The sequence below is a fragment of the Rhinatrema bivittatum genome, chromosome 4 (assembly GCF_901001135.1).
Source record: "Rhinatrema bivittatum chromosome 4, aRhiBiv1.1, whole genome shotgun sequence".
NCBI classification, from domain to species: Eukaryota; Metazoa; Chordata; class Amphibia; order Gymnophiona; family Rhinatrematidae; genus Rhinatrema; species Rhinatrema bivittatum.
In genome coordinates, this window is record NC_042618.1 from 113,014,845 (window position 1) to 113,040,108 (window position 25,264).

The window sequence follows — 25,264 nt, forward strand, 5'->3', positions numbered from 1 at the left end:
TTGAAAGAGTAAACAATCATTTGTTTACTCGTTCCATTCCACTCATTTTATAAACCTCTATCATATCTCCCCTTAACCATCTCTTCTCCAGGCTGAAGAGTCCTAATCTCTTTAGCCTTTTCTCATAGGTGAATCGTTCCATCGCCTTTATTGTTTTGATTGCCCTTCTCTTTCCTTTTCTAATTCTGCTATATCTTTCTTGAGATGTGGTGACCAGAACTGAACACAATATTCAAAGATGAGGTTGCACCATGGAGTGATACAGAGGCATTACAATATTCTCTGTTTTATTCTCCATTCCTTTCCTAATAATTCATAGCATTTTATATGCTTTCTTGGCTGCTGCTGCTCACTGAGCAGAGGATTTCAATGACAACGTCTAGATCCTTTTCCTAAATGTTGAACCTTGCATTGTGTAGCCATAATTCAGGTTACTCTTCTCTAGGTGCATCATTTTGCACTTGTCCACATTAAATTCCATTTGCCAACTGCATGCCCAGTCTCCTAGTTTTGCAAGGTCCTCTTGAAATTTCTCACAATCCTCTTGTGATTTAACAACTTTGAATAACCTTGAATAACACTAAATCTGTCACTGATAGCAGTGAGTATCAGTGCTATCCAGCTAAAGGTTTGCAATACATCTGGACCTCCACCAGCCCCACCTCGACTTGTGGGTAAATTCTGTTTGGCAACAATTTGTCCAGGCAAAATATTTACCCACTGAATGACGGGAAGGAAGGGGGAAATAATTTTTTTTTAAGAACAAGGATTTGTCCAGGCAACTCCTGACAAAGCTTTTAAATTTCAACCTCTGTACTTCTATAACTGAACAAGTGATGTGCATGAAAAGGCATAAAAATATATTAGGCCATAAAAGAAGATCCAGTGAGAAGGCCAAAAGAAGAATCAAGGAAGTGGATATTTTGCTAGGTTGTGCTGCTACTTTAACCAGCAAAGCAGAATGCTGTATTATATACTAAATATGGCCTACTGGGAGTGAGCAATTGTTGCTTCCAGTGCTTTCTAGTAAAGTTTTCTATACCACTGCTAGAAAGTCATTTTAGAATTAAGAAGGGGAAAACGCATATTTCAAAAGTTCTCTCTCAGCTGTATCAGCATTTATTGTTCAGGCTAGCATGAGAAGGAGAAAGCCTCTCCTCCTTCTGCTGGCTTAGACTGGCACTGTGGGGAAAAGCAGCTAGGGGTGGGGAAGGACATCTTGGCCCGCTACACTATTTTATTACATCAGGAGGCAGGGGAGGATGGTGGCCATATCATTCCAACCTGCTACATTACACTACTACTTGGCACCGAGAAAGGTGGTTGTAGGGCACCTTGGCCTTTATATCATTTTTTGGCATTGGGGTTCTTCAGCTCACTGTGTTATTTTATGGCCTTGGGGGGAGGGAGGAGGCACCTCAGCCTGCTACATTTTGTAATGGCATGTGGGGTGGGGGGAAGGGGGAGGGGCATAGCAGCCAATTTCATTATTTTATGGCATCTGGTGGAGGGGAACCTTTCTCACTACATTATTTTACGGCAGGCATGGCCAACCTGTGGCTCAGGAGACATATGTGGCTCTTTCATGAGCAATATTTATTTATTTAAAAACTTTTCTATACCGTCATTAAGTTAGGTACCATCATAACGGTTTACAATAAGGCACAAATATTAATATTGGAAACAGATAATAAATTCTATCACTAAACATGTGCCAAGACTTTATGGTAACATAAATCGTTATACTTACTCATAACTGGATGTGTTATATCATGTCCGTTTTTTGTAACAGGTTTAAAATAGAGAACTTATATAATCTTATTCTTTGGTGGTGAGCAATAATATTTAAAAATAACAATAGAATATATACCCATATAGATTGGGGTAGTGAGGTTGGGGGTTCTGCAGATCGCTTTTCTTTTTTCCCTGTGTTCTACTCTCCTTTCTCTTTGTTGTACGCTTGTTTAAATAACCATGTTTTTAAATGTTTTCTAAAGGTTTTGATGTCTCTTTGTAAGTGGATCTCGACAGGCATGGAGTTCCATAGTATAGGACCTGCTAAGGAAAGCGCTCTTTACCTTACTTGGGTTAGTTTAGCTGTTTTTATTGAGGGGATGGTCAGTAAAGCTTTATTTGCTGATCTCAGGTTTCTGTGAGCGACGTGTATACGGAGGGCTGTATTCAGCTTTTTCATTCTGTATTAATTTATGTAAAGTACATAGGGTTTTATAATGTATTATTTGCTCGATGGGTAACCAGTGTAATTCCATTAGGGTTTCAGTGATGTGGTCCCTTTTTCTTTTACCAGTCAGAATTCTAGCAGCCGTGTTCTGCATTATTTGGAGTGGTCTAATCGTTGTGTATGGTAATCCAAGTAGGCGGGCATTACAGTAATCAATGCTAGCGAAAATTAGAGCTTGCAACACTGAATGGAAGTTATTTGTTGTAAGTAGAGGTTTTAATCTTCTCAGGGTCATGAGTTTGGCGTATCCTTCCCTTACTTTTAATGATATGTGTTGTTTTAGGTTAAGTTCGGTGTCAATTATCACTCCGAGGTTTCTCACTTTCTCTGTTAGTTCAATTTTTTTTTTTTTTTTTTAGTATGATAGGGTTTTGGATGATTTCAATGTTTTTGCGTTCCAAGAGTAGGAATTCTGTTTTCTCTATGTTAATCACTAATTCCATCTGGTTTAGTAATTGTTTGATGATATCCAGATACATGTTTGCTATGTTCAGTGTCTTTTCAATTGTGTCATCAATGGGTAAGATTATTTGAATATCATCAGCATAAATGTAATGTGAGATGCTTAGACCAGCTAGTAGGTGACATAGTGGTAGTAAGTATATGTTAAATAGGGTGGCTGATAAGGCTGATCCCTGTGGGACTCCTGTTTGAAGGTTTATTTTATTTGACATTACATCTTTTATTTATACTTGGTAGTATCTGTTGTCTAGGTATGATTGGAACCATTTGATTGTTTTGTTACTTAATCCTATTTCTTCTAATCTATTTATTAGGATGTTATGATTTACAGTATCAAATGCAGCTGATAGGTCAAGCATCATTAAGATGTACCGCTTACCGCTGTCAAAGCCTCTCATGATGTTATCTGTTAGGGCAAGCAGTAGCGTCTCTGTACTATAGTTTTTGCGAAATCCATGTTGTGATGGATATAGGATATTGTTATTCTCTAAGTGGTCAGCAAGCTGTTTTTGTATGGATTTTTCTATTAATTTTGCGATTAGTGGTAAGTTAGATACTGGCCTATAATTGTTCAGAATGCTCAGATCACTGTTTTTTTTCTTTAAAATTGGTTTTACAATTGCTCCTTTTAGTGAGTCTGGCATGGTTCCTTCTGTTAAGGATAGATGGATAATCTTTGTTAGCATCGGGGACACTGTATTGGCTACTTTTTTTTACGTCCATGGTTGGTATAGAGTCTTCTGCATGTAGGGCGGGGTTTATTCTTTTTAGCATGGTTTCAACTTCTAGTTCTGAAATATATGCCTCTTGCCTACATTGCAACTGGGCAGCTCTTAAAACCTACCTTTTCAGAAAGGCCTTTATGGAGCAATGATTGAATTTGTTATGGTCTCCTAATGCATTATTTATCAGTTTTTGCTTTTTATGTTAATTTTGCTTTATTTATGTTTTATGTATGTTTTTATGCTGGTAAACTGCTTCAAAATCTAATTGATGTATGTGGTATATAAATTTTTAATAAGCTAAACTAAATTAAACTAGAGGACAGAACGGAAGGGAATGAAACAGGAAGCACAGCATAACAGAGCAGAGAAGAGCCAGGAAGCTCCCTGCTCCAACCCTCTCCATCCTGTCCACCCTCCACCCTACCTGCTGCTTGGTTCTCCTGTTCTGAGAAAAGGGAGTTGGCGTGGACACTGCCTCACACCCAACAGATCAGTGTGCTCCAGAACTTGGAATTCAGTTGTCAGCAGAGGGGGAAATGAAAGCACACAGAGCTTCAGTTAAGTCAGAATGATTTGTGTAACGAGAAAGGGAGTGAATGCTGAAAGGGAGGGAGGGGAGAATGGGGTGAATACAGGAGGCAAATGTTTGTGAGGGGGAGGACAGTGTGAGAAGTGGTGAATACTAACGATGAGGGGTGTCAATACTTAGGGGAGGGGCAGTGCAAGATGGGATGATGTAAGAAAGAGGAATGATGTAAAAAGGGGGTGAATGCTGGGATATCTGAAGAAGGGGCTGAATGCTGGGAAGATGTGAGGAAAGGGTGAATGTCATCTCCTCCCCCATCTCCCTGAAGTCAGTAATGGAAATTGACCTGTATGACAACTTCTCTCTCCCCAAATTCTTTGCTATTGTTCTGCAGCAAGTGTGAGTGAACCAGGGCTAGGATGTGGAAATAAAGGGAGTAAGATTGGGCTAGGATATGGGGTTACATAAGAGACATATGAGGTGGGGGCTGTGTATGAAACAGATTTGGGGAGCATAGGGGAGCACAAGAAAGCTAAGTTTGGGAGTAGAAGGGGTTTGAAAGAACTGGGGAAAAGGAACTAGAGTGGTGCAAGAAAGCTAGAGTGGACAGTGTGTGTGAAAAAGTCAGAAGTGGAGGGGATGAGAGAAACACACAGAGATGATGGGGAGGGTGGGAGTCAGAAAGGATGATGGTAGAGGGTGTATTATGGAGAGACAGTTTATTGAAGGGAGGAGAAGAGAGAGAGGGATAGCAGCAGGGGAAAGATAAAGAGTGAAAGGTGGGAGCAGGGAGAGACACAGATGGTGGAGGCTTCGGGATTCTGGTGCTAGGCAGAGAAGAGAAGAGACAAAAGGGAGTGAGGGCATGGGGAAAATGAGAGGAGGTCAGGGGTAAATGGTGCTTGACAAAGGGAGAGGAGATTGGGGGATAAAGTAGCACAAGGGGTAGAGTGAAAGGTGTTACGTTGCAGCTGCTGAGTCTCCCTTATTGTTCTTGTGCAGAGTACAGGATGTTATTCTGGGGCTGCTGAGAGAGAGAGGTGAGAAAGTGGTTGGGGTATTGAGAAGAAGACTGGGAGCAGGCTGGGAGAATTAGGAAAGAAAGAGACTGGCGGGAAAACTAAAAGAGACTGGTAGAAACAGGATGGGAGTGAGAGAGAGGGACTGATGAGGAGTCAGGGACAGGACTGGAGGACTGAGAGAGATAAAACGAGACTGGTGGGGTTAGAGTTGGAGATTGAGAGAGAGGACTAGTGTGAGAACTGAAATTGGTGGAGACACGATGAGAGAATTTGGAGAGATTGGTTGGATAGGTTGAGGGAAATGAGAGACCGAGGCTGATGGAGATAGGATTGGGGGATTGAGAGAGAGACTGATGGGCACAGAGTGAGGGAATTGAGAGAGAGAGAGAAACTAGTGGGATTAGGCAGACACACTAGTGATACTGGTGGAGATACTGAGAGGCACAGATTGGTGGGAAGACAGAGAAATTGGTAGGGACAGGATGGACCTGAGAGAGAAAGAGTGATGGGGATTACTGAGAGACTGGTAGGGACAAGATGGGCTTGAGACAGACTGGTGGGGATGGACTGTGGGAATTGAGAGTGAGAGAGACTGATAGGACTGGATTGAGAGAGGCTAGTAGGAACAGCATGGGACTTGATTGAGAGACATTGGTGACTATAGGTGAAGGGACAGAGAGAGTGAGACTGGTGGGATTGAGAGAGATTGGAAGGTTCAAAATGTGATTGAGAGAAACACTGATGGGGAGTAATAAGAAACTGGTAAGGACAAGGGTGGGGAATTAAGACAAAGTGAAAGACTAGTGGTAATAGGGATGGGGAATGAGAGAAAGTAGTGAAGACAGGATGAAATGAATTGGGAGACAGAGACTGATGGGGATATGGATAGAGAGAGAGATACTAGTGGACATGAGAGAGAAGAGAGTTTCTTGTTTGGAACTTCCTCCTCTCCCCTAGTTTCTTGAAAACATGAGGCTCTTTGGTACTGTGCATTCTGGTTTTCTGGCTCTTGGTGCATGAAAGTTTATCTATCAACATTTCTTAATCGGCTACTGGGGTAAAGCTATCTGGCTAATTCTGGATAAGAAAAAAGCAGTCCCAAAGTTAGCCAGATAATTGCCAACCCTGCAACAACACAAGTGGCTGAGCAGCCGCCAAGGAATTACCGCATCCCTTCCCCCCCATGCCAGAAAATAATGTAGTGGGCAAGATGTCCTTCCCCACCCCTGTTTTATGGCATGGGGGGGGGAGGGGGGGAGGACATCTTGCCCACTATATTATTTTGTGATATGAAGGGGAGGGGATGCAACAGTTTCTCGTGGCTGCTTCGCCACATGTGTTGCTGGGGAAGTTGACTGTTATCTGGCTAACTGTAGGACTATTTTTTATCTAATCAGAGTTAGTCAGATAGCTTTACCCCACTAACAATGATATTCAATGCCAGCCAAATAAATTAAAACCACCTTCAGAATGTACCCACCCTGCCCCTTTTTTATCCAGTTAAGCTGCTCAATGGGGAGGGAAATTTAAAACTCAGGGTTTCTCTGGCTATGTATTAAACTTAGCCAGACAAACCACTTTGAATATTGACCTCCATGAGTATATGGTAGGGAGTTTTATTCTCAAGCTCCCATGGTTTTCAGAACTATATTATATTGGTTGTTCGTACTGAAAATTTCAAGAAATATTTGAAAAAAATGTATCAAAAATAAAAATGATGACCCCCATACTCATATTCATTATCCTGTAGCACTGATTATATATTGTTTTCCCCAGGTTACAAATCTTAGTTTTAGCTAGAAAATTAAAATGCCAATAAATACAGACACCATTTTTTCTCTACCACACATATATCTAAGATTCAGATGAGAAATTAAAGAAAATTATGGAGCCCAACCTAGTATTGTCCACTACATCCTTCCTCAGTTGCTGTAGATATTCTCGGCGTCGGCTGGGCAGGTCCAGGTCCCTGGGTGTTGGACAGGATGCTTGCGACAATCTGAAATGTTTCTCTGGGCTCAGACTGCGGCTTCTCCTGAAGCACTGCAACTTCTCTTCCCTTTCTTTCCTCAATTTCTCAATCACCTTCATGTGCCTAATCAAGAAACAGGTGGAGGATTTAGACCTATTCAACCAGCAGATTGATCATTCTGCACACAGTTAAATTTACAATCTATTGACTATTGTTTATACTTAAAAATCAGATGCTACAATAATCTGCAAAAATATATAATGTATTCAATTTTTTAAAATTATGCAATTATTAATAAGACATTGAACTTATTAAAGCTGAAGTACTATGTACACTTCTCAAAATACCAACTTCCCTATTTCACAGTTCTGTTTCTCTGTCCAATGATCTTATTCCTCTAGTGCAGGGCTTCCCAAACCTGTCCTAGGGAGCCCACAGCCAGTCAGGTTTTCAGGATACCCACAATGAATATGCATGAGATACATTTGCACATACCAAGTCTTCATGGTATGCAAATGCATCTCATGCATATTCATTGTGGATATCCTGAAAACCCGACTGGCTGTGGCATCCCCCGTTGCGCCGGAGGTGGACCCTTGGGCCAAGGTGGGGTTGATGCTACCCGTAGGAAGGATCCTACTGGTCCCCACTGTCGGCAGGCGGAGTGGGCTGATGGATGGAGGCCAGCTGGCACCTCACGAATACCAGCCCTCATTCCCCGCAGGTTGAGCCTTTGGGTACCGGGGCTGGCTGGGCTTAGGTGGGCCTCCATATGTTGTTGTCGATGGAAGGATGGAGAAGTCAGCCCAGAAGCAGCAACAGCAAAGCTGGGAAGTCTGTACTGGATAAGGTGGAGTCCCGGAGACCCGGGCGCCAATAGAACCAAAATCAGACAGGGGGCGCCCAAGCAAAAGCAGGCCAAAGTCTGAATAGGCCAAGTCCAGGACGTAGACTGTAGAGGTGTCGTAGAGCAAGCTGGAGTCAGGGCCGGCAGAAATCAAGGAGCGGTGGCAAGGCAAAGCTGAGGTCAGAGCTAGGAGAAAATCAATAGCATAGTCAGGCAAAGCGGAGGTCAGGGCTTGGAGAAGAATAGTAGCGTAGTCAGGCAAAGCAAAGGTCTGGGCTTAGAGAAGATCAGTAGCGTAGTCAGGCAAAGCAAAGGTCTGGGCTTGGAGAAGATCAGTAGCGTAGTCAGGCAAAGCGGAGGTCTGGGCTTGGAGAAGATCAGTAGCATAGTCAGGCAAAGCAGAGGTCGGGTCCAGGAGAAGAACAATGGCATGGTCAGACAAAGCAGAGGTCGGGTCCAGGAGAAGATCAATGGCGTGGTCAGACGAAACAGAGGTCGGGTCCAGGAGAAGATCAATGGCGTGGTCAGACGAAGCAGAGATCGGGTCCAGGAGAAGATCAATGGCGAGGTCAGACGAAGCAGAGGTCGGGTCCAGGAGAAGATCAATGGCGTGGTCAGATGAAGCAGAGGTCGGGTCCAGGAGAAGATCAATGGCATGGTCAGATGAAGCAGAGGTCGGGTCCAGGAGAAGATCAATGGCGTGGTCAGATGAAGCAGAGGTCAGGTCCAGGAAGTCAATCCGAAGAAAGGCAAGGAATCAGGAATGCAGGAACAAAGGAGAACAGGAACAGGAACTCGCAGGGATCAGGAATCAGAAATGTAGGAGAATCACCAGGAGGCCTGTTGCAGGAGACCTGTTGCAGGAGACCTGTTGCAAAGGCGACTATCAGGAGCTGAGCCTGGTCTTATATACTGGAGCTTCAGCGACATCATCATCTGGGGCCACGGCCAAGTTCCCGCCGCGGGCCCTTCATAAGCAGCAGTGATGTGCACATGCACACCTAGGGAGGGGCCACGTGGAGAGGCCCTTCATAGAGCACAGAGGCCTGTTGCAGTAGCTGGAGCACCGGGGGTGGCCCGAGGATGGAGCCGGCAGCCCACTGCCACCAGAGACATAGAACTAGAAGCTGGATTTGGCAATGGAAGGTGAGAGGGCTGGGCCGCAGGCCTGCCGCAGCTGGCACACGCAACATCCCCAGGACAGGTTTGGCAAGCCCTGCTCTAGTGATTTTATTTTAACTGCTGACTGAATTTTTAAAAATATATTAGAGATAGGGCCCCTGCTTAGGTTAACAGAAAATATGTTTGGATATGTAATGTGACACTTCTGCTGCTGAGTATAGAACTGATTTTTACAGACTTTCTCCTACTAAAGATATCATCAAAACACACAGAAAAACATTTTGTGCATTTGAAAGTCAATTTTTATTTCTCAAACATTTTGCTAAGATGCATCTTATTTTATTTGTATTTTTTGTTCTTCTGTTCATTTACCTGCATTTAATAGCATGAACTTTGCCAGATGCCTTCCTATAGCAGATTACTCACACAGCTGTAACCTAACAACCTGTTATGCCTCTTTCCTTGTTAATACTATGAAGTCCTCAACCATCTCAGGTGCGGACAACAGCTTCCTCTTGCCTACCCATGATTACTGTTCCCCCCCCCCCAATCCCCAACTGCTCCTCATGCATTTGTAAGACAACTCTGTCACACCAACATTCGTAAAGATAATCTTTATTGGATTGATATGGCCACAGCTTAGGTCAATGCAAAGAACTCAATTGTATACAAATTCAATTACTAAACATCATGTACTAATTACTAACAGTTTCAATGCCCAGGGTGACCATGCCCTCACCTGCTAAATTTCGATTCACCAAATGCTCCAAATGATAATGCTACAGCATGCAGCGCCATTGGAAGCACAGGGCTGTCAAAGCCTCACTTCAGTTTTACAAAATGCTATTTAGTATCATGCTACAGCAATGTAGCGCTGTTGGAGGACACAGGGCCATCGAAGCCTCACCCCTCAGGTTATCCTACAATTCGATTCTTTTTTTTTTTTTTTTAATTTTTATTTATGCCATTTCAAATACACAAGCAAAGAAACATATTTTTGTTTGAAATACAGATATACAGTAATTATATACTTATCTATTTTTTAAACAAAATTTAAATTTAAATCTGTATCATCCAAAGAAATCCCTAGGAAAGAAAATTGCATTCATAGCGGATAAAGGTAATAAGAGAACCCCCTACTAACAATTGAAAATTTAGGAGAGCACATAGTTTATCTCTACTTTGGCTCTGATCCTGTATCTAAAGACATTTGGGTTTGTGAATCAAGAAAAGATCATAACGGAGATATTTCGAAGAAAATATATTTCTGATTATGATGCAGTAGTTCCCATCTACATGGAAATTTTATGATCATTTTGCCCCCCTTACTTTCCACTTCTCATTTAACTGTTAGGAATTTCTTCCTCCTTATTTGTGTAGCTCTGGAAAGGTCTGGGTACATCCAAACTTTTCCCCCATGGAAAAGTTCAGTTCTATTTCGCATGAATAGGAGAAAAACTGCATCTCTATCTGAAGCGAAAACGAAAGAGACATGCAACGTATTTCTAGTGGAAATATTGGTCTCAGAAGTAGCCTCAATTATAGCTGTGAAATTTAATGAGGCATCTCCTGATTTACCTTCTAATTTAACTTCTTTAGATGCAATATAATATATTTTAGAGAAAGCTGCGGCATTTTCAATATTTGACTCAGATATTCTCTAAACATATCTTGTGGTGTTATTAATGAATGTCTAGGAAAGTTTAATACTCTGAGATTTAAATATTTCAATAAATTTTCAATTGATTCCAATCTCTTATCATAAAGAATCTCAGTCTTAGTAAGCTTTGGTGACAATTTTCCAACTTAGCCATTCTAGCTTCCATCTGTTCTTTTTCTCTGTCCGAGTTTGTAATGTGAGAATCAATGTCTGAGAAACACTGTTTAGAATCCGTTGTTATCTTTGTTAGATTGAGAATAGCCATCTCTATTTATTTATTTTATTTGGTGGTTTTTTTTATATACCGCGGCACGTTAATAACATCACCTCAGTTCACAATAAACAGTAAATTAGCAACAAGATTTAATGGCTGACCAAAGAGATTCTAGCGTTATTTGTTCAGAACTCTCCAACTGTAAAGATATGTTACTTCCTTCTCTAGTTTCCACAATTCCCTCTTTAGCCAGATCTCCTCCTCTTTTATCCTCTTTCTCATTTTGTAACTGTAGAAAATCCGAAGGAATTAACTGAGGTGGAGGAGGAGTTCTCGGAGCCCCGAGGCTCAAAGATGTTTCGGCTGGAAGAGCAGGCATCCGCTCTATGTCTAGCTCTTCAATAGCCCTGCCACCCAGTTCAATGCCATGTGTTGGAGTGAAGAAAGCAGGTATTTGTAGTTGGGAAGGCTCTATCAGGGGTGATGATGTAATCATCTCCCTTATTTTTGCCTTCCTTTTTGTATGAGGCATTCTGTTTTAATGTAAAAAAAAAAAATAATAATAATAATCCACAAATACACTTTCTTCAACTCACGCCTAACAATTTTACTACTTTCTTTCCTGGTGGAGTTGAGGTTCTGAGGAAGTGAAAAATTAAGTAATCATATACTCACTATTTTGCTGAAAACCAAATTAATGTAACGAAGTCAGAGATAAGGAAGATCCCAGAAAACTCCAACAAAGCTGCATGCCCCTTTGGCGCGCGCCGGCAAGCGCCACAGGGGGCTGGCTTTTAAACAAATAGCCAGTCGCCCCCTTGATGACATCAGCGCCAGGCAAAAGAATGCTGTAAGTCCGTTTAGGGTCGGGACAGCTCGCCTCACCGTTCCCTCCACCGGCAGGTAATTGCAATTCAAAGCAGGCATTTACTCTCTCCACCTCAAAATTTCACCGCAGGGGGCTGGCTTTTAAACAAATAGCCAGTCGCCCCTTGATGACATCAGTGCCAGGCAAAAGAGTGTTGTAAGTCCGTTTAGGGTCAGGACAGCTCGCCTCACTGTTCCCTCCACCAGCAGGTAATTGCAATTCAAAGCAGGCACTTGAGATTTGGTATGATTTCAGGGTATAAAATGAATGCTGATAAATCAGAGTTTTTGAATACCTCCTTTACACAGAAACAGGTGTCCTGTATTACCATAGTTTTCCATTTAAAATGGTCACTAAGGGGGTGAAATATTTGGGTGTGAAAATCAGTTCCCAATTAAAGGATTTGTTTGGATTAAACTATGGGGAACTATGGAAAAAAGTAGATGTAGATATGCTAAGGCAGGAAAGGGGAAATTTTCTTGGTTAGGCAGAATTGCTGTTGTGAAAATGAACATTTAACCCAGAATTTCCTATTTATTCCAAACTCTGCCGGTCTTCTTATCTGAAGGGTGTATCACTCTATGGTAACATAAATTATTCCGATTTATTTGGAAAAGGAGGCTGCTAAGGTGGCAAGATGAGTGATGTATTTGCCCAAGGATAGAGGAGGGCTGGGGGTATCAGTGGCATAAAGGGAGTTGAAGTAAGAGATGGACTGGTATGAAGCAGTTGATGCTAAATTAAATAACTCTGGAGGTCATGGTTTGGCTTCCTAGGTGGGCGAGAATAATGCTCAGGGTGATATCTCCGGTTATTGCTCTCACTCTTGACCTTTGGGCCAGATGGAAAGTTCAATTGATAGGGAATAAGAAATGCTTTCATAAAACATCCTTCCATTACAATAGGGAGTTTACCCCAGGATATACCACGGTGGTTGCAGCAGGGTGGAGGGAGAAGGGTTGCTCTAGATAAGAGCAAATGAGGGATGGGAATCAGATCATAGATTTTGATACAATATGAAGGGATTTTGCATTGTCAAGTGCAGGGTATTATTTTTACATGCAGATTGGACCTGGTTAAGGACGAAAGAGGTGTTTGAAACCTTGGGGAAAGGAAAGTCCTTTTATGAAGGATATTGTGGACAAGTGCATAGAGTGACTAGAGGCATATCCAAAATGTATGCTTTGTTGAATGGGTAATGTATATACTATCTCATATTCTGGCATGGAAAAGGGACTTGGGTCCAGTCATGAGAGAAAGTGAGTGGGACTCATGCTTTTTACAAGTGAAAAAGGGCTCTATTTCTGCCAATATTGTTGAAAATGGTTATTAAAATTTATTTTGCTGGTATATGACTCCAGATCAACTGCATAAGCTGTATCCAAATTTAGAGGATAAGTATTAGAGAGGCTGTGGCAAACAGGGGACCTTTTTACACGTGGTGGGAATGTGCAAACATTGAGAAATTTTGTGACACAATCGTGCAGCTTATGTATGATATATTGGGCAGGACAATGTCTAAAGACCCAGTATTTTTCCTGTTAAACGTACCTACTTTTGAATGTGATAAATTTGATTTGCTTGTGGCTAAACAAATTATTCTGGCAGTCAGAAGCTGTGAAGTGGCCTATCACTGGAAGGATCATTTTCCCCCTCAGTCTCCCCGCAAAAACTGGTCCCACATGTGCCTTAATCAGTAGTCACTTGGCAGGGCAGGGGGACAAGCACAGCCAAGACAACAGCGCCACCACTGACTGTCCCAGCATTTTCTTTTATTTGTTTGCTTACCAGCAGTTGCAAAAGCAGCACAACTCCTGCTGGCCAGTATATGAGAAGAAGCTGCAGAACAGTGCATACCTCCCAGCAAAGGCCTCCATCGAGATAGAAACCAGGCACCAGGTAGGCCGAAAGAGCAAGGCAGATGAGTACTGAGAGAGATGACGCAAAACCTTACCACCGAAAGAAGAGGCTGGTGGATGGGCCAAATCTTCTTTTAATTGGCTTGCCAGCCTCCCCCTCAGCCTCTGCCCCTCCCCTCCTTTGCTCTGGAGGGAGAGAACCTCACCAATTGTGGCCTCCCCCCCGTTATCAGAGATGGGCCAGCTCCTTTCTACTACTAATTTCCAGTTTGGATTAAGCAGCTCAATTCCTTGGCTTACATTTAAATATTAGGTAAATCTCTACTGAATGTTTAACTTTTCTTTTCACTCTTCTCTGAATGATTTATTTATTTAATTTATTTAAAACTTTTCTATACCGTTGTATAGTAGAGCACCATCACAACGGTTTACAGTCAGGCACAAATATGTGGTTTCTCAATTATCCATAGGGTGCCATTATTATACGGTTACATAGTTCAATCATATACTTTAAATGGGGAATGGGTGTGGTTACCATTTATGATTAGCTGTCTTTCTAATTTAATACTGTACAACTTCTAAAGTTTTTTGTTTTTCAACATTACCTTTCATATAGCTGTTGCTTTGTAAAAAACATAGTTCCATCCTTTCTCGTTCCATCTTTAAGGATTCTCAGCAATGCATCTGTTTCTCCAATGCCATAGTTAAGTTTTGCTTCAGTGAGTTCCACAGTAAGTGGATGCTGATTCATATCAAGATTTATACTAGACATGATCTGTGCACGCTCTCTCTGCAGTCTCTCAATCTCTCTTGTTTTATTCTCAGAAAGTTGTGCTTTCCCTTCTGTCTCACTGGCATGATCCTTCACCCTTTCTTGTTGTGCCTCATTTTGTAAATCAGCAAAACTACTCATCACATCATTTGGTGATTGAGCATTGCACTGCACTCCAGACCAATTTCTAAATTTATTGTGTAGGGGTAGATCTCTAAGACTATAGCTTTGCGGTCTGTGGTTCATAACTAAGGAGGGATTCTCATTCAGAAGAATTTCAGTATTAGCTTCACTTGCTATGATTGAGACAGCATCTTCATCTGGCAAATGTATAGTCATTTCACTCATTTCTGATGTGGAAAAAGAGTAGTTTGGATTTTTCCAAGCTGAGGGGTTGCCAGGTATAGAAGGATTTGCTAACAAATATTTAAGGGACATAGTCTCACCATCTCTCTCTGTTAAATTGATTATAGAATCTGTAATCAGTTCTTCATTAGAAGAGGCGTGTGAAAGGTTTTCAAAAGACGATGGATGCTCCCATGTATGTGCTGAATTTTCATGATGCTGTCTAATTGACAAACCATCAGCAAGACCATCAAATTTGTTATGTCTTTTTTCTCCTGAATTTTCATTCTCTCTTTTGCTAGCAGATTGATCTTGAAGTGAATGGTGTGCAGGAATGTTAAACATCTTTCCTTCTCTATGGTACAAAGCCTGTGAAGTGCAATCTGAATTACTGCATTTCTTGGAGTTAATGTCATTTGCACTAGAATTATTTTGGAATCTGAACTTTAGCTTAGACTCTTTTGAGCCACCTTTTCCCAACAAGTTTTTGGCAGTGTTCCTACTTGACAAGTTTCCAGATTTTTTGAATACTTCCTTGCTACCATGACAGCTGTCAAATTCAGTGTCTGACTCAGTTTGTGATGAATTGTCCATGCTGGGTTCCTGGATACTAAAGCCTTGGCAAAAGTCTGATACTTCCTTACTTAAAGATTTCACTGCATTATTTTGCTGCTTTGTATACGAGGAAGACCTGCTACTTATCTGGTTGTCTAAACTAGCACTAAGTGTTAGAATCGGGGAAGAGGCTCTGTCAACTAGTAAAGTGTTTTTATAATACAGTCTTCTTTCTTTTTTAATATCATTAGATTGATCTTTCTTTTGTTCAGTTTGAGTTTGTTCAAACTGATGAGTCCTGGGAACTGAAGTACAAGAGGATTCTATTTGTTCTGAACTTGGGAAGACAACAGAAGAAACTCTGGGACTGAAAAGATCAATATGATGAGCATTTAATGGTATTTCTTGAAAGCTTTCCAAGAATGGCATTGAGGTTTTCACTAAATTAGGCGGAGTAATTAAAGATTCTTGCATAATTTTATGCTGATCACAATCACTTATGTTTGGCATGCTCTGTATCTTTAACTCTGTTCTAGGTGGTGGTCTTGAATCTTTAAGTATTAACATTACTTCTTTGCTTTCCTGAGACACATCTACTATATCTGAGCCTAATACCTTCACAATCACATTGACTTCTTGAGCATTCATACAGTCATTTTCTTTTTTTGTTTGTTGGCTTTCCTGATCCCTAGATTTTGGACCTTCTGAAAAATCTGTTTGAATTCCTTTATCTACCATAGTCTGAGTAGAAATGTTTGAAATAGCATTTCTTATAGTCCCTTTAGTAATGACTCTCTGTTTATTGTTGGCATTCAAAGGAAGATCCATAATACGATGCTGGGAGAGGTTACTCAGAAGCTCAGAAGTATCATGAAGAAGCTGTGATAGATGTAAGGAAAGGTTGTGCCTACTTGTCCAAGACGCTTGTCGCTGAACTTTTCTCCTACTTGTTTCTTGTTTTGCTGTATTGACATCTGTATAGCAACTTTGGTGTTTATTTACCCTTTTATGCCTTGTTTTAGTCACAGTTTGTGTACTCTGCTCACAGGTAGTCATTTGTGTTTTTTCAGAGGATGACTCTGACTCAGAAGGGTACAGAAGTACAATTTCATCAACCTGCATGGGATGGTTTCCTAACTGGCTAGATATATTTTCAAATTGTGACTCTCTCTGTTCCAATTTTGTCCTAACTGCTTCATCATATATAGGATAGCAATATGTTGCACAGTCAGGTGAGTATGCAGATTCAAGCTCTTGTGTTATATCATCCAATACCTGAAGGTTTTCAATACTACTTAAAGTGCTAGATATTACTCTAGCATTAGCATAAGAACTAAGGTGAGAATGAAAAGGGGAATTCTGGGCATTCAGACCATTATCAACACTAGAACATCTCATAACTTTATGGTCATCAAAGCTCAGCTGAAGTTGATTACAAGATACGTCACTTGCACTACCAAATCCATACTGTTTCCAACCAACTCGACAATGATCATCTTCTTGCCATGGATGGACATAAGGATTAATGTCACTTGAGCTAAAATGCATTAGCTCTTTATTGTCTTGTAAGCAATGATTTATTTCTACTGACTGATACTTAAATTCTTCATATATCCCTTCCAGGCATTTGCTTGGATCAGTGTCATTTGAATAGCTGTTTCTTTCAATCTTCATGGAAGAATCAATTATGTCAGAAAGAGAGGAAGCATGAAGAACAGCAAAAGACTCAAAAGACTGGCTGACATCAGGTCCTTCAGAGAAATGTTGTAAACTTGTGTTTTCAGCTCTATCAGAATGTAACGATTTCATCTGAATCCTTATGTTTGGTTTACTATCTGCACAATTATTTGGTCCTAGTTTTGAATCATTTTCAATTGAATAAAGATCAGAATCTTCAGTTGGAGAAGGAGGCTCAACACTCATGTTCAGCTGCTGTAAAGATTTAGAGGAAGTAAACACTGGATTTGTCCTTTCTCTAGCTGCTAAAGAATCTTCTGACTTAGACATTACAGAGATAGATGGAGCTGACAGTCTGTGATTCTGTAGGCATGATGAATATTCATTTTTATAGAAATTATCTATATGATGTGCACTAACAAGTGATTTTTTATTTCTGTATTTGACCTGTGGGTGCAAACATTTGTTTTCTATCAAAACGTGTGAAGAAATATTATTTAACGAAAGCCTTTCTGATCCTAAAATCTTTTCCTTCATTATGTCATTATCTTTTTGATCATTATTGACAGTTTCAATTGCAGAACTTTCTGCATTGGAATGTGTGTCATTTGTTATATTAGTTATCTCAACTCTGGTTCTTGGGTTTTGTGCAACTGGTGTTTCACTTTGATACATTCCACTGATATACTGTGACCGTCCATCAGTTTTTAAACCTGTTAATAATTGTGTTTTATGACTAGAGTGCTTATGATGAATCTTTTCCAGATCAGCTGTATCATCTTTGGTAAGCGCTAATACATCAACATCCTGAAAACAGGTCATTTCCACATTTACATTTTCTACATCAATAGTTTGCAATACTGTAAGTTGTGGATCAGTGAACTGATCAACAGAATTTAGTTCTATTAGTTCATTACAGTCATTGTTTTTCCCTGCAGGTAAATCTGTTTGCTCTTTATTTTCCTCTAGAAGTGCATTCTCACTTATTATAGATGACAGTAATGTCTTATTTCTGCTAGTGATTTCTGTACTATTATGTTCTTTCTTATCCTTTTGTATTTTTTTCTGATGTATTTCTAAGCAAGCACCTGATAGCTGATGAGGTTCCCTCTGCTTTTTGTCAATTTCTTCTATAAGGTTTAATAGGCCAAGGTTATTTTCTTGTGTCAGTGTTGTATCTATAGCAGAGTCTTCTTTACATGCCTTTTCTGTTTCAGTTATATCAGATTTAAAGTTATGTCTACTTCCATTTGCAGCAGGAAGTAGGTTATGAGGTTGAAGAGGCTGCAGATCATATATCACAATGTTTTCAGACAATACTCCTTGAGTTTGTACTGAAGGAGGCATTTGGTGGCTAGATATAGATGTATGCGGATAACCATGTATGCTTGTTGCATCACAATTTACAGAGTCCTCTAAAGACACAGCCTTAAAATGTTTTCCTTTTTTTTCTTGGACCAAGTGATGATATGGCCTTACAACAGATAACTGATCAGTTAAAGAAATATCTTGCAAGGAAACACTAAGCTGACCAAATTTTAGAGCTATAGAATCTTCCTGTGAATTAAATTTTCTAGAGTTAATGTTATTGGTGGAACCTTTTAATATTGTATAAGTTGCTTCAGACTCACTACAAGGAGATGGAGCTTTGTAAAAAATAGAATGTGCTATATCAACCTCTTTTTCAGAAACAGAAAGTGAAGGCAAGTGATTCTCTGGCAATGGATTGTAAGCAATATTCATATGACCAGAATCATAATTATGTTCCTTTACCTCCATTTCTGCGGTCACCTTTAATCCCAAAGAAATATCTTCTATAAAATCTGAAGTATTTTTTTCTTGTTTCCAGTTATCATCAAGATTTATACTTTCAATATCAACTGAAAGCTTCTCTGATACTTTGGCATAAGCACTTGTTACAAAATCTCCTGAAAACTGCATGCTCTTTTTTCCACCATGAATTTCCTCAAAAGTACTTTTCAACTCTTCCCTTTCATCAGCAGCCACAATCACTTTAGGGGTTTCCTCTTTTTTCTCTAATTCTGGAATAGAAGATCTTTCTTTCCCTGTAAAAGCACAACAGTTGCTTTCATCTTCTGTTTGACATGCAAAAACAGCAGAATTTTGTAACTCTGTGATATCTGAGCTTTCAAAATAGTTATACTTTTTAGAACATAAAGAATTAGCTTCATATTTTTCACTACCTTTCCATGTATGAGTGTGTTCAAATGCAGCATGATTGTTCAATACACAATCATCCAATTCAAAGATGCCAGAATTCACTGCTGTATACTTTAGAAATTCTTCATTATAATGTGCATTTTTCTGTTGGGACTGAGTGGTAGTTTCCAAAAGGTTGTTTTTCTCCTCAGAAGCAATTGAACAGTTATCTGTAGATGTCTTGCTGATTTGGATTTCCCTACTTTCAGCTAAAGCTCTGCATTCTTCACAATGTGACTGGATGAATTCTGAAGTTGTAACTTCCTTAGCTGAATCACAGAGGGCTTGGGAATACAATTCAGTTTCACATTTATTTCCATCAACATTGCAAAATAATTCTGGTGAAAAGGTAGTTCTACTTTTATCTGAATCATTTGTTAAAATACGAGAGAATGGGATGTTTTTATACTTAATTGATGAACTGACATCAGAAGGCAATTCTACAGTACTTTCTACTTGGTCTCCATCTGTAAAAGAATTTAAATGATCACCTGTTGGGTCTCTGTTAGAACTTGCATTTTCCATAGTGTTAAGGTCAACCATTGTTAAAACCGCTGACACACATTTTTCTCTGTTATGTTTAGCACAGCATGCATGCTCTTTTTTATCTTGATTTATATACTCAGAAGACGATAGCCTTTTCAGGCAGTGCATACTGTTTTGTGCTATTTCTTTACAGGTAGAATCAAGTACTGCTGCTGAACAGTCCACATTATTCAAAATTGAACTTATTTCATTCTTTTCACGCGAGTGTTCTGAACACATATTGTTCAATGTTTCAGATGGATTTTTTAATAAGCAATGTTCATCATTTGGTCCTTCATGGATAACCAGAGACCACGAAAGATTCTTGTCATTAATAACAAATTCATCAGACTGAGGTCTCATCTCTCTGTAAAGAATATCAGGTGTATCAGCACACAATTCATTTTCCATTATTGTTTCATAGTAAGGAAGCACTTTTTTCACTCCTGCAAGGTTGGAGGATTTGACATAATCTTTCACTGTTACAGAGTTATTTTGCACAGTCTCTGCATTATTTATGCCAAGGTACAAATCATGATGCAAATGCTGTTCTGAAAAGCTGTTTACATCATTTGATGACAAACAATTCTCATTAATTTTTGGTAAACTTTGTAGACCACTGGCTACTAATTCACTAGCAGAGTTACTACTGTTGTACAAAAAACTCTTTTCTGCCAGTTGTTTATCTGGTAAATCTTCATCTAACTGGCCATCATTGTTATCAAATTTGAAGCTATTTGTGTTTACAATTATATTTTCAGTCTCAATCCTTTCAGTTTGCTTTGCTATTTTGTTTAAAACGTCTTTCCTCTGATTGGATTCCTTGTATGTTTCCAAAGTCTTTTTTATTACAGTTTCAATATCCATCTCTCCCAAGTTTACCATAATAGTTTCCTCTTTATCAACAGACTGTACTAGAACAGGTTCACAATGACTGTATCTATTGCCAGCTTCACTTCCCCTAGTGTTTACTAGGTTTTCTGGAATATCTTCAGTATATTTTATTGCAGAACTAATTTTACTATTTTCTATAACTGAAGCTCTTTTACCACAAAATGCTTCACTATCATCATGTTGCTCAGTTCTACCGCCATCATCACTGAAGTTATTATTACTGATCTCATTTGCAGATTTACTTAGTAAATCTAATTGAATCTGAAGAGCTGGTGGTTTAATGGCTTTGATTATTAAATTTTTATCAATGCAACCTTTAATTTTACAAAGCTTGTTTGCTGAAAATGGATCTTGGTCCTCTGGTCTAGCAGCTGCAAACATGTTGTCAGATATCTCACACTGACTTAAAATATTTTCATTGGTCTCATTGTTATGAGACATCTGAACTTGAAGCTCTTCAGCATGCAACAGATCACTTGCTGGCAGGTGTGATGTTCCTGTATAAACCAACCTTTCATGTCTAACTGTGTTGTATGCCATGTCATTCTTTATTATATCAGAATGAGTTATACTGTCAAGGTTATTTTTCAGAGAAATTAGTTCTGGTACTACTACTGAGTCTCCTATTAACATACAAGTTATATTTTCATTAGAAGATATTGTGTGCTTGTCACAGTTTGTTATAAATAACTGTTCTTCTTGCTTATGTTTTATTGGTATTGCTATAAGTAATGTTTCAGCATTTAATAGGTTGTCTTCTTTACTGTTACTGTTTTGATTAGATTCATGATAAACCTCAATAGAATCTAATGAATCTTGAGTATCTGCTACAGAACCAGAATGGATTTCAATTTCTGTAAAACAATCATTTATATTATTTTTACTTTCTGTTTGTTTTTGTATAAAGCTACTTACTTGGCTGTCAAAGCTTTCTACTTTTTCTGTTTCACCACTGACATGTGCACTAATATCTATCTCCATGCTCTCCTTCTGTAGTACTCTTGTAAGTCCCATTCCATATAATTGACATTTATCTGAACAATCTCTGGTTTTACCAAAGTCTATTGCTCTAAGAGTTAGGCCTGTACTTTCATGACTATCTTTATCTCTGTTTACATTATCACTGTGCATTGCAACAAGGAAGCAATGATCAGGTCTTCCACATTCTCTAGATTTGGTTTCTAAACTATTTGTCTGCTTATTTACACTGTTGAACAGTTCAATATTTTCTTCTATTTTTACATCCTGAGTATTAGAAAACACATGATTCAGTGACTTCTGAGGTTGTATTTGACTCATTTCCAAAAGTTTCATTTTTCTTCCTTCAAATGGTCTCAAATTTTCAGTAGTCTCTCGTAACATTTCATTATTTTGGCCTACTACATGGCTAGCTTCATTCAGTGGTTTACTATATTGATCTGAAATGATGTTCTCTTCAGGAAGTAGGATTTTTGTTTTAACATCATCAACTCCCTTTTTTGACAATACAAATTCATTGTTCAAGTTGCAACTTCTTTCTTGGTGAACATCACCTGATGCAACAAGTTTCTTATAGTCAATTGTTTCCCTAGAATCAATTTTTCTATCATTAAGGGTGCTGTTAGGATGTGTAGAAATAGCTTGATTTAGAGTCAGACATAAAACAACTCCATCTTCCTCCTCTCTTGCTTGAGTAGTAGGTCTGTATTCTGTTTCAGAATAACCATGCTGAATACTTGTCTCATCTTCCATGGAAACATTCTTACAAGTAATTTTTTTTTGGTTTGTACATTTTAAGCTACATTGTGTTTCAAGGTCACAGTTTTTTTCCTCAGAGAACTTGTGAATTTTTCTGACCGCTCTAATTTCCATCACTTTCTGGCATGGCAGCTGATTGGCATCATAGGGCTCAGCTTCAAAAGCAACAGGAAACAGTACATTTTCTTTACAAATGGAAAATGAATTTGAATCAAGTCTTGAATATGTTTCATCTCTAGCCTCACAAGTTACATCATTAATGTTTTTCTCAGTTAGGTTCATGTTGTGAGGTAAGTTAGCTGTTGCCACATTTGTGGATTTGGACAAATAAGTCTCATTTTTGCATGATGCCTGAGGTGCACATGCTCCTAGGGGAGCTATGTCTAAACAGTTCACTTTCTTTATTCTATCTGTACTAGGAACAGAAAAAGAATTAGGAAATTCACAGTGTTGTTCATATTTAGTAGTATTTGACTGTATTGCTTCATAAAAATCATCATTTGCAGACAATGCTGAATCAGATGCATCTTTAGGGTTTATTCCCGCTGAACTGTCAGACAATGATAGAGCAGGAGTATTCTGGCTGCAATATTCAACACAGGTTGCCATTTCTTGAAAATTCTTACTTAGTAAAGTAGTTTTTGTGGAAATCCTATTTCGATCTAATTCGTTGTTGCAGCTCTGAGTTTCAGTTTCCCATAACAGTTCTTCTGGTATCTCTTTGGAAGGTATTCTGTTTATGTTTCTTACAATACATGATAACTGAGCAGTGGATTGTAGTTCTTGATGAGTGAAGAGCAAGGAGTCTTTGACAGCTGACTGTTTCAGTTCCTTGTCCTTCTTACAACATTCAAGCTTATGCACAGATGGCAAGACAGCTTCCAGAAATTCTAATGTTTCAGGAAAAGAAGGTGCAGCCCCTTGGGAATTGCTGCTTTTACTTTTTGAGTCAAAAAACAACCAGGGATCAGTAAGGATCAAAGGGGTTTCCCTCAAATTCCCAGATTCTGATTTACAAAAACTTGAATTTTCTTTACAACATATATCCAACTCCTTCTGTAATGAGGTACAGGTGTGAGTGGAATTGGGTTCCTCCTTTCTGTTTAAATAGAAAGAATGTTTTAGGTTAGCCAATTCTATGGGCTCTTTTTGTAAGGTTTTAGATATGTAAGGATCCTCACTCTCTGGAAGTGGAGATTTGGGACTTTGTAGCTTCCAGAAAATCTCTGCAGGCATTTCATCTGATGAATCAGATTCTAGTGCTGCTTCCACATCTGCCAAACTATCCAGGGAAAAGCTTCTTTCTATTTCTGCTAATTCACTACCTAAAGAATAGGAGGTTGCATCTGGTAACACACTCATATCAGTCAAGTCTTTGACAGGGTGTTTAAGTGGCTTTAATTTATGTAAAAATAGTTTGCTTTGTTTTTTAGCTTTAATTTCTTTCTCCACCAGGGAATCCTGAGACATCTGACTATCATCACTTTCAGACTCTTCTTGGCTGAGGATGCTTTTATTTCTTTTTAAGTCCTCCTGCTTCAATTGTTCTGTCAAAGCTTTAGCATAGGCAGATGAGAGAGAATCCACAGAGTACAAGCTGTCCGTGTCTGAAATTTCATTCTCATCTTCCTCTTGCCAGTTCTCTAGTAAATCTGTGGCTGTATTTGAGATCCCCGTACTTAGCACCTCAGCACTGTGCCAAATTTTATCAGTATGATGGAAAGGAACGCTTACATTTATTCTTTTAAGGTCTTCCACAGAAGATGCTGCCATGAAAGTTTGTTGCTTTTCTGATTGCCCATGAAAGCTTGTCAAAAAAGAATTAGGTTCTTTTTTTAAAGCTTTCACAGTTTGACCCAAATGTCCAGATGGTGGCTTTCCCAGCCTTAATAATTTTTTTGTTTCCATGACAGATTTTTCAGGATACTTTATTGGATCCTTTCTGTTATATGCTTTACCATTGCTTCCTTTCAAAGATCTACCAGTATACCGAGATGAATCAGATAATGCCTTTGATTTTGTCATTCTGATTCCTTCAAAGATAGAACCAGGCCCAATGCTCTTCTTCAACTGACCAGGAGAAGAATTTGTGATTTGATTCATCCGTCCATTTTTTTCTGATTTAGTATCTATTTTATCCATTCTTTTATACTTTTTGTTCATATCTGGTTTGATTACAGGGCAAAATGCATGGACTCCTTTCTCTGTTCTTTTATGATTTTTAACCGTTCCCATATTTGTATTTTTAGCCATCTGTGTTAAAGAAGAGCTATTCCCCTTAAGGCTCAGGTTTTCTCTCTTTAAAATGTCTTTAGTAGTTCCAGAAAGACTCTCTATAGACAACGATTTCCTTGGCACATGCACTTCATGATGTTTTAAAGTAGGTGATGAGGTAGATAATTCAGACATGTCTTTTCTCTTTAAGAAAGCACTGTAAATAAACAGAAAAAAATCACTTGTTATACTAATAAAAATAAAGTATTTTTATGTAGTGCTTTTATACAAATATGGAATTATCCTGTTACTAGTCTTTTTAAGTTTTGATCTTTGGCAGAAAAATAAATGGCAGTATCAGCCATTAGGATTTGAGTCTGTTGACCTTAGCCTTACAGCAGACAGGAAAACTAAACCTATACATATATTGGAAGTAATTTTCAAAGGAGCTACGTGTGTAAATGTAATATCGTACCAATTTTCAAAACCCATTTACGTACAGTGCATTTACACATGTAAAACCTTTGGTCAATTCAATGACATTTTGTAGCAATTTTCAAAAGCCCATTTACAGATGTAAAACCCAATTTTAAGCATGCAAATCCTTTTGAAAATTACCCCCATTGTCACTTAAAATGAGTGTAATTTTACATTCAAGGAAATAAAGTTCAAACACTTCTTTTATTTCGATTTTTAACAGGAAATTAAAAATAAAGTTTGAATAGTCCCGACAATGCTTATTTTCTCTCTCTCCTCTTTTTGCTAGTGCAACTATTTGCACAGAAACTAATTTCAGCACAAAATGA

General features: G+C 39.0%; 1 protein-coding gene across 2 annotated transcripts in view; it reads right to left on the bottom strand.

Annotated features, from left to right (window-relative positions):
- The window catches only part of STARD9 (StAR related lipid transfer domain containing 9), a 432,822-nt gene that overhangs the window by 66,292 nt on the left and 341,266 nt on the right, over nucleotides 1-25,264 (bottom strand). For both annotated transcript variants that reach the window (XR_003856299.1, XM_029598695.1), the window contains exons 23-24: nucleotides 14,125-24,675; nucleotides 6,875-7,072 (exon numbers count right to left, since the gene is read on the bottom strand). Coding sequence is in view for 1 of the 2 variants with exons in the window: in XM_029598695.1 (XP_029454555.1) it covers nucleotides 6,875-7,072; nucleotides 14,125-24,675 (10,749 nt within the window). In the remaining variant the exon portion in view is untranslated. The remainder of the gene's footprint in view (nucleotides 1-6,874; nucleotides 7,073-14,124; nucleotides 24,676-25,264) is intronic.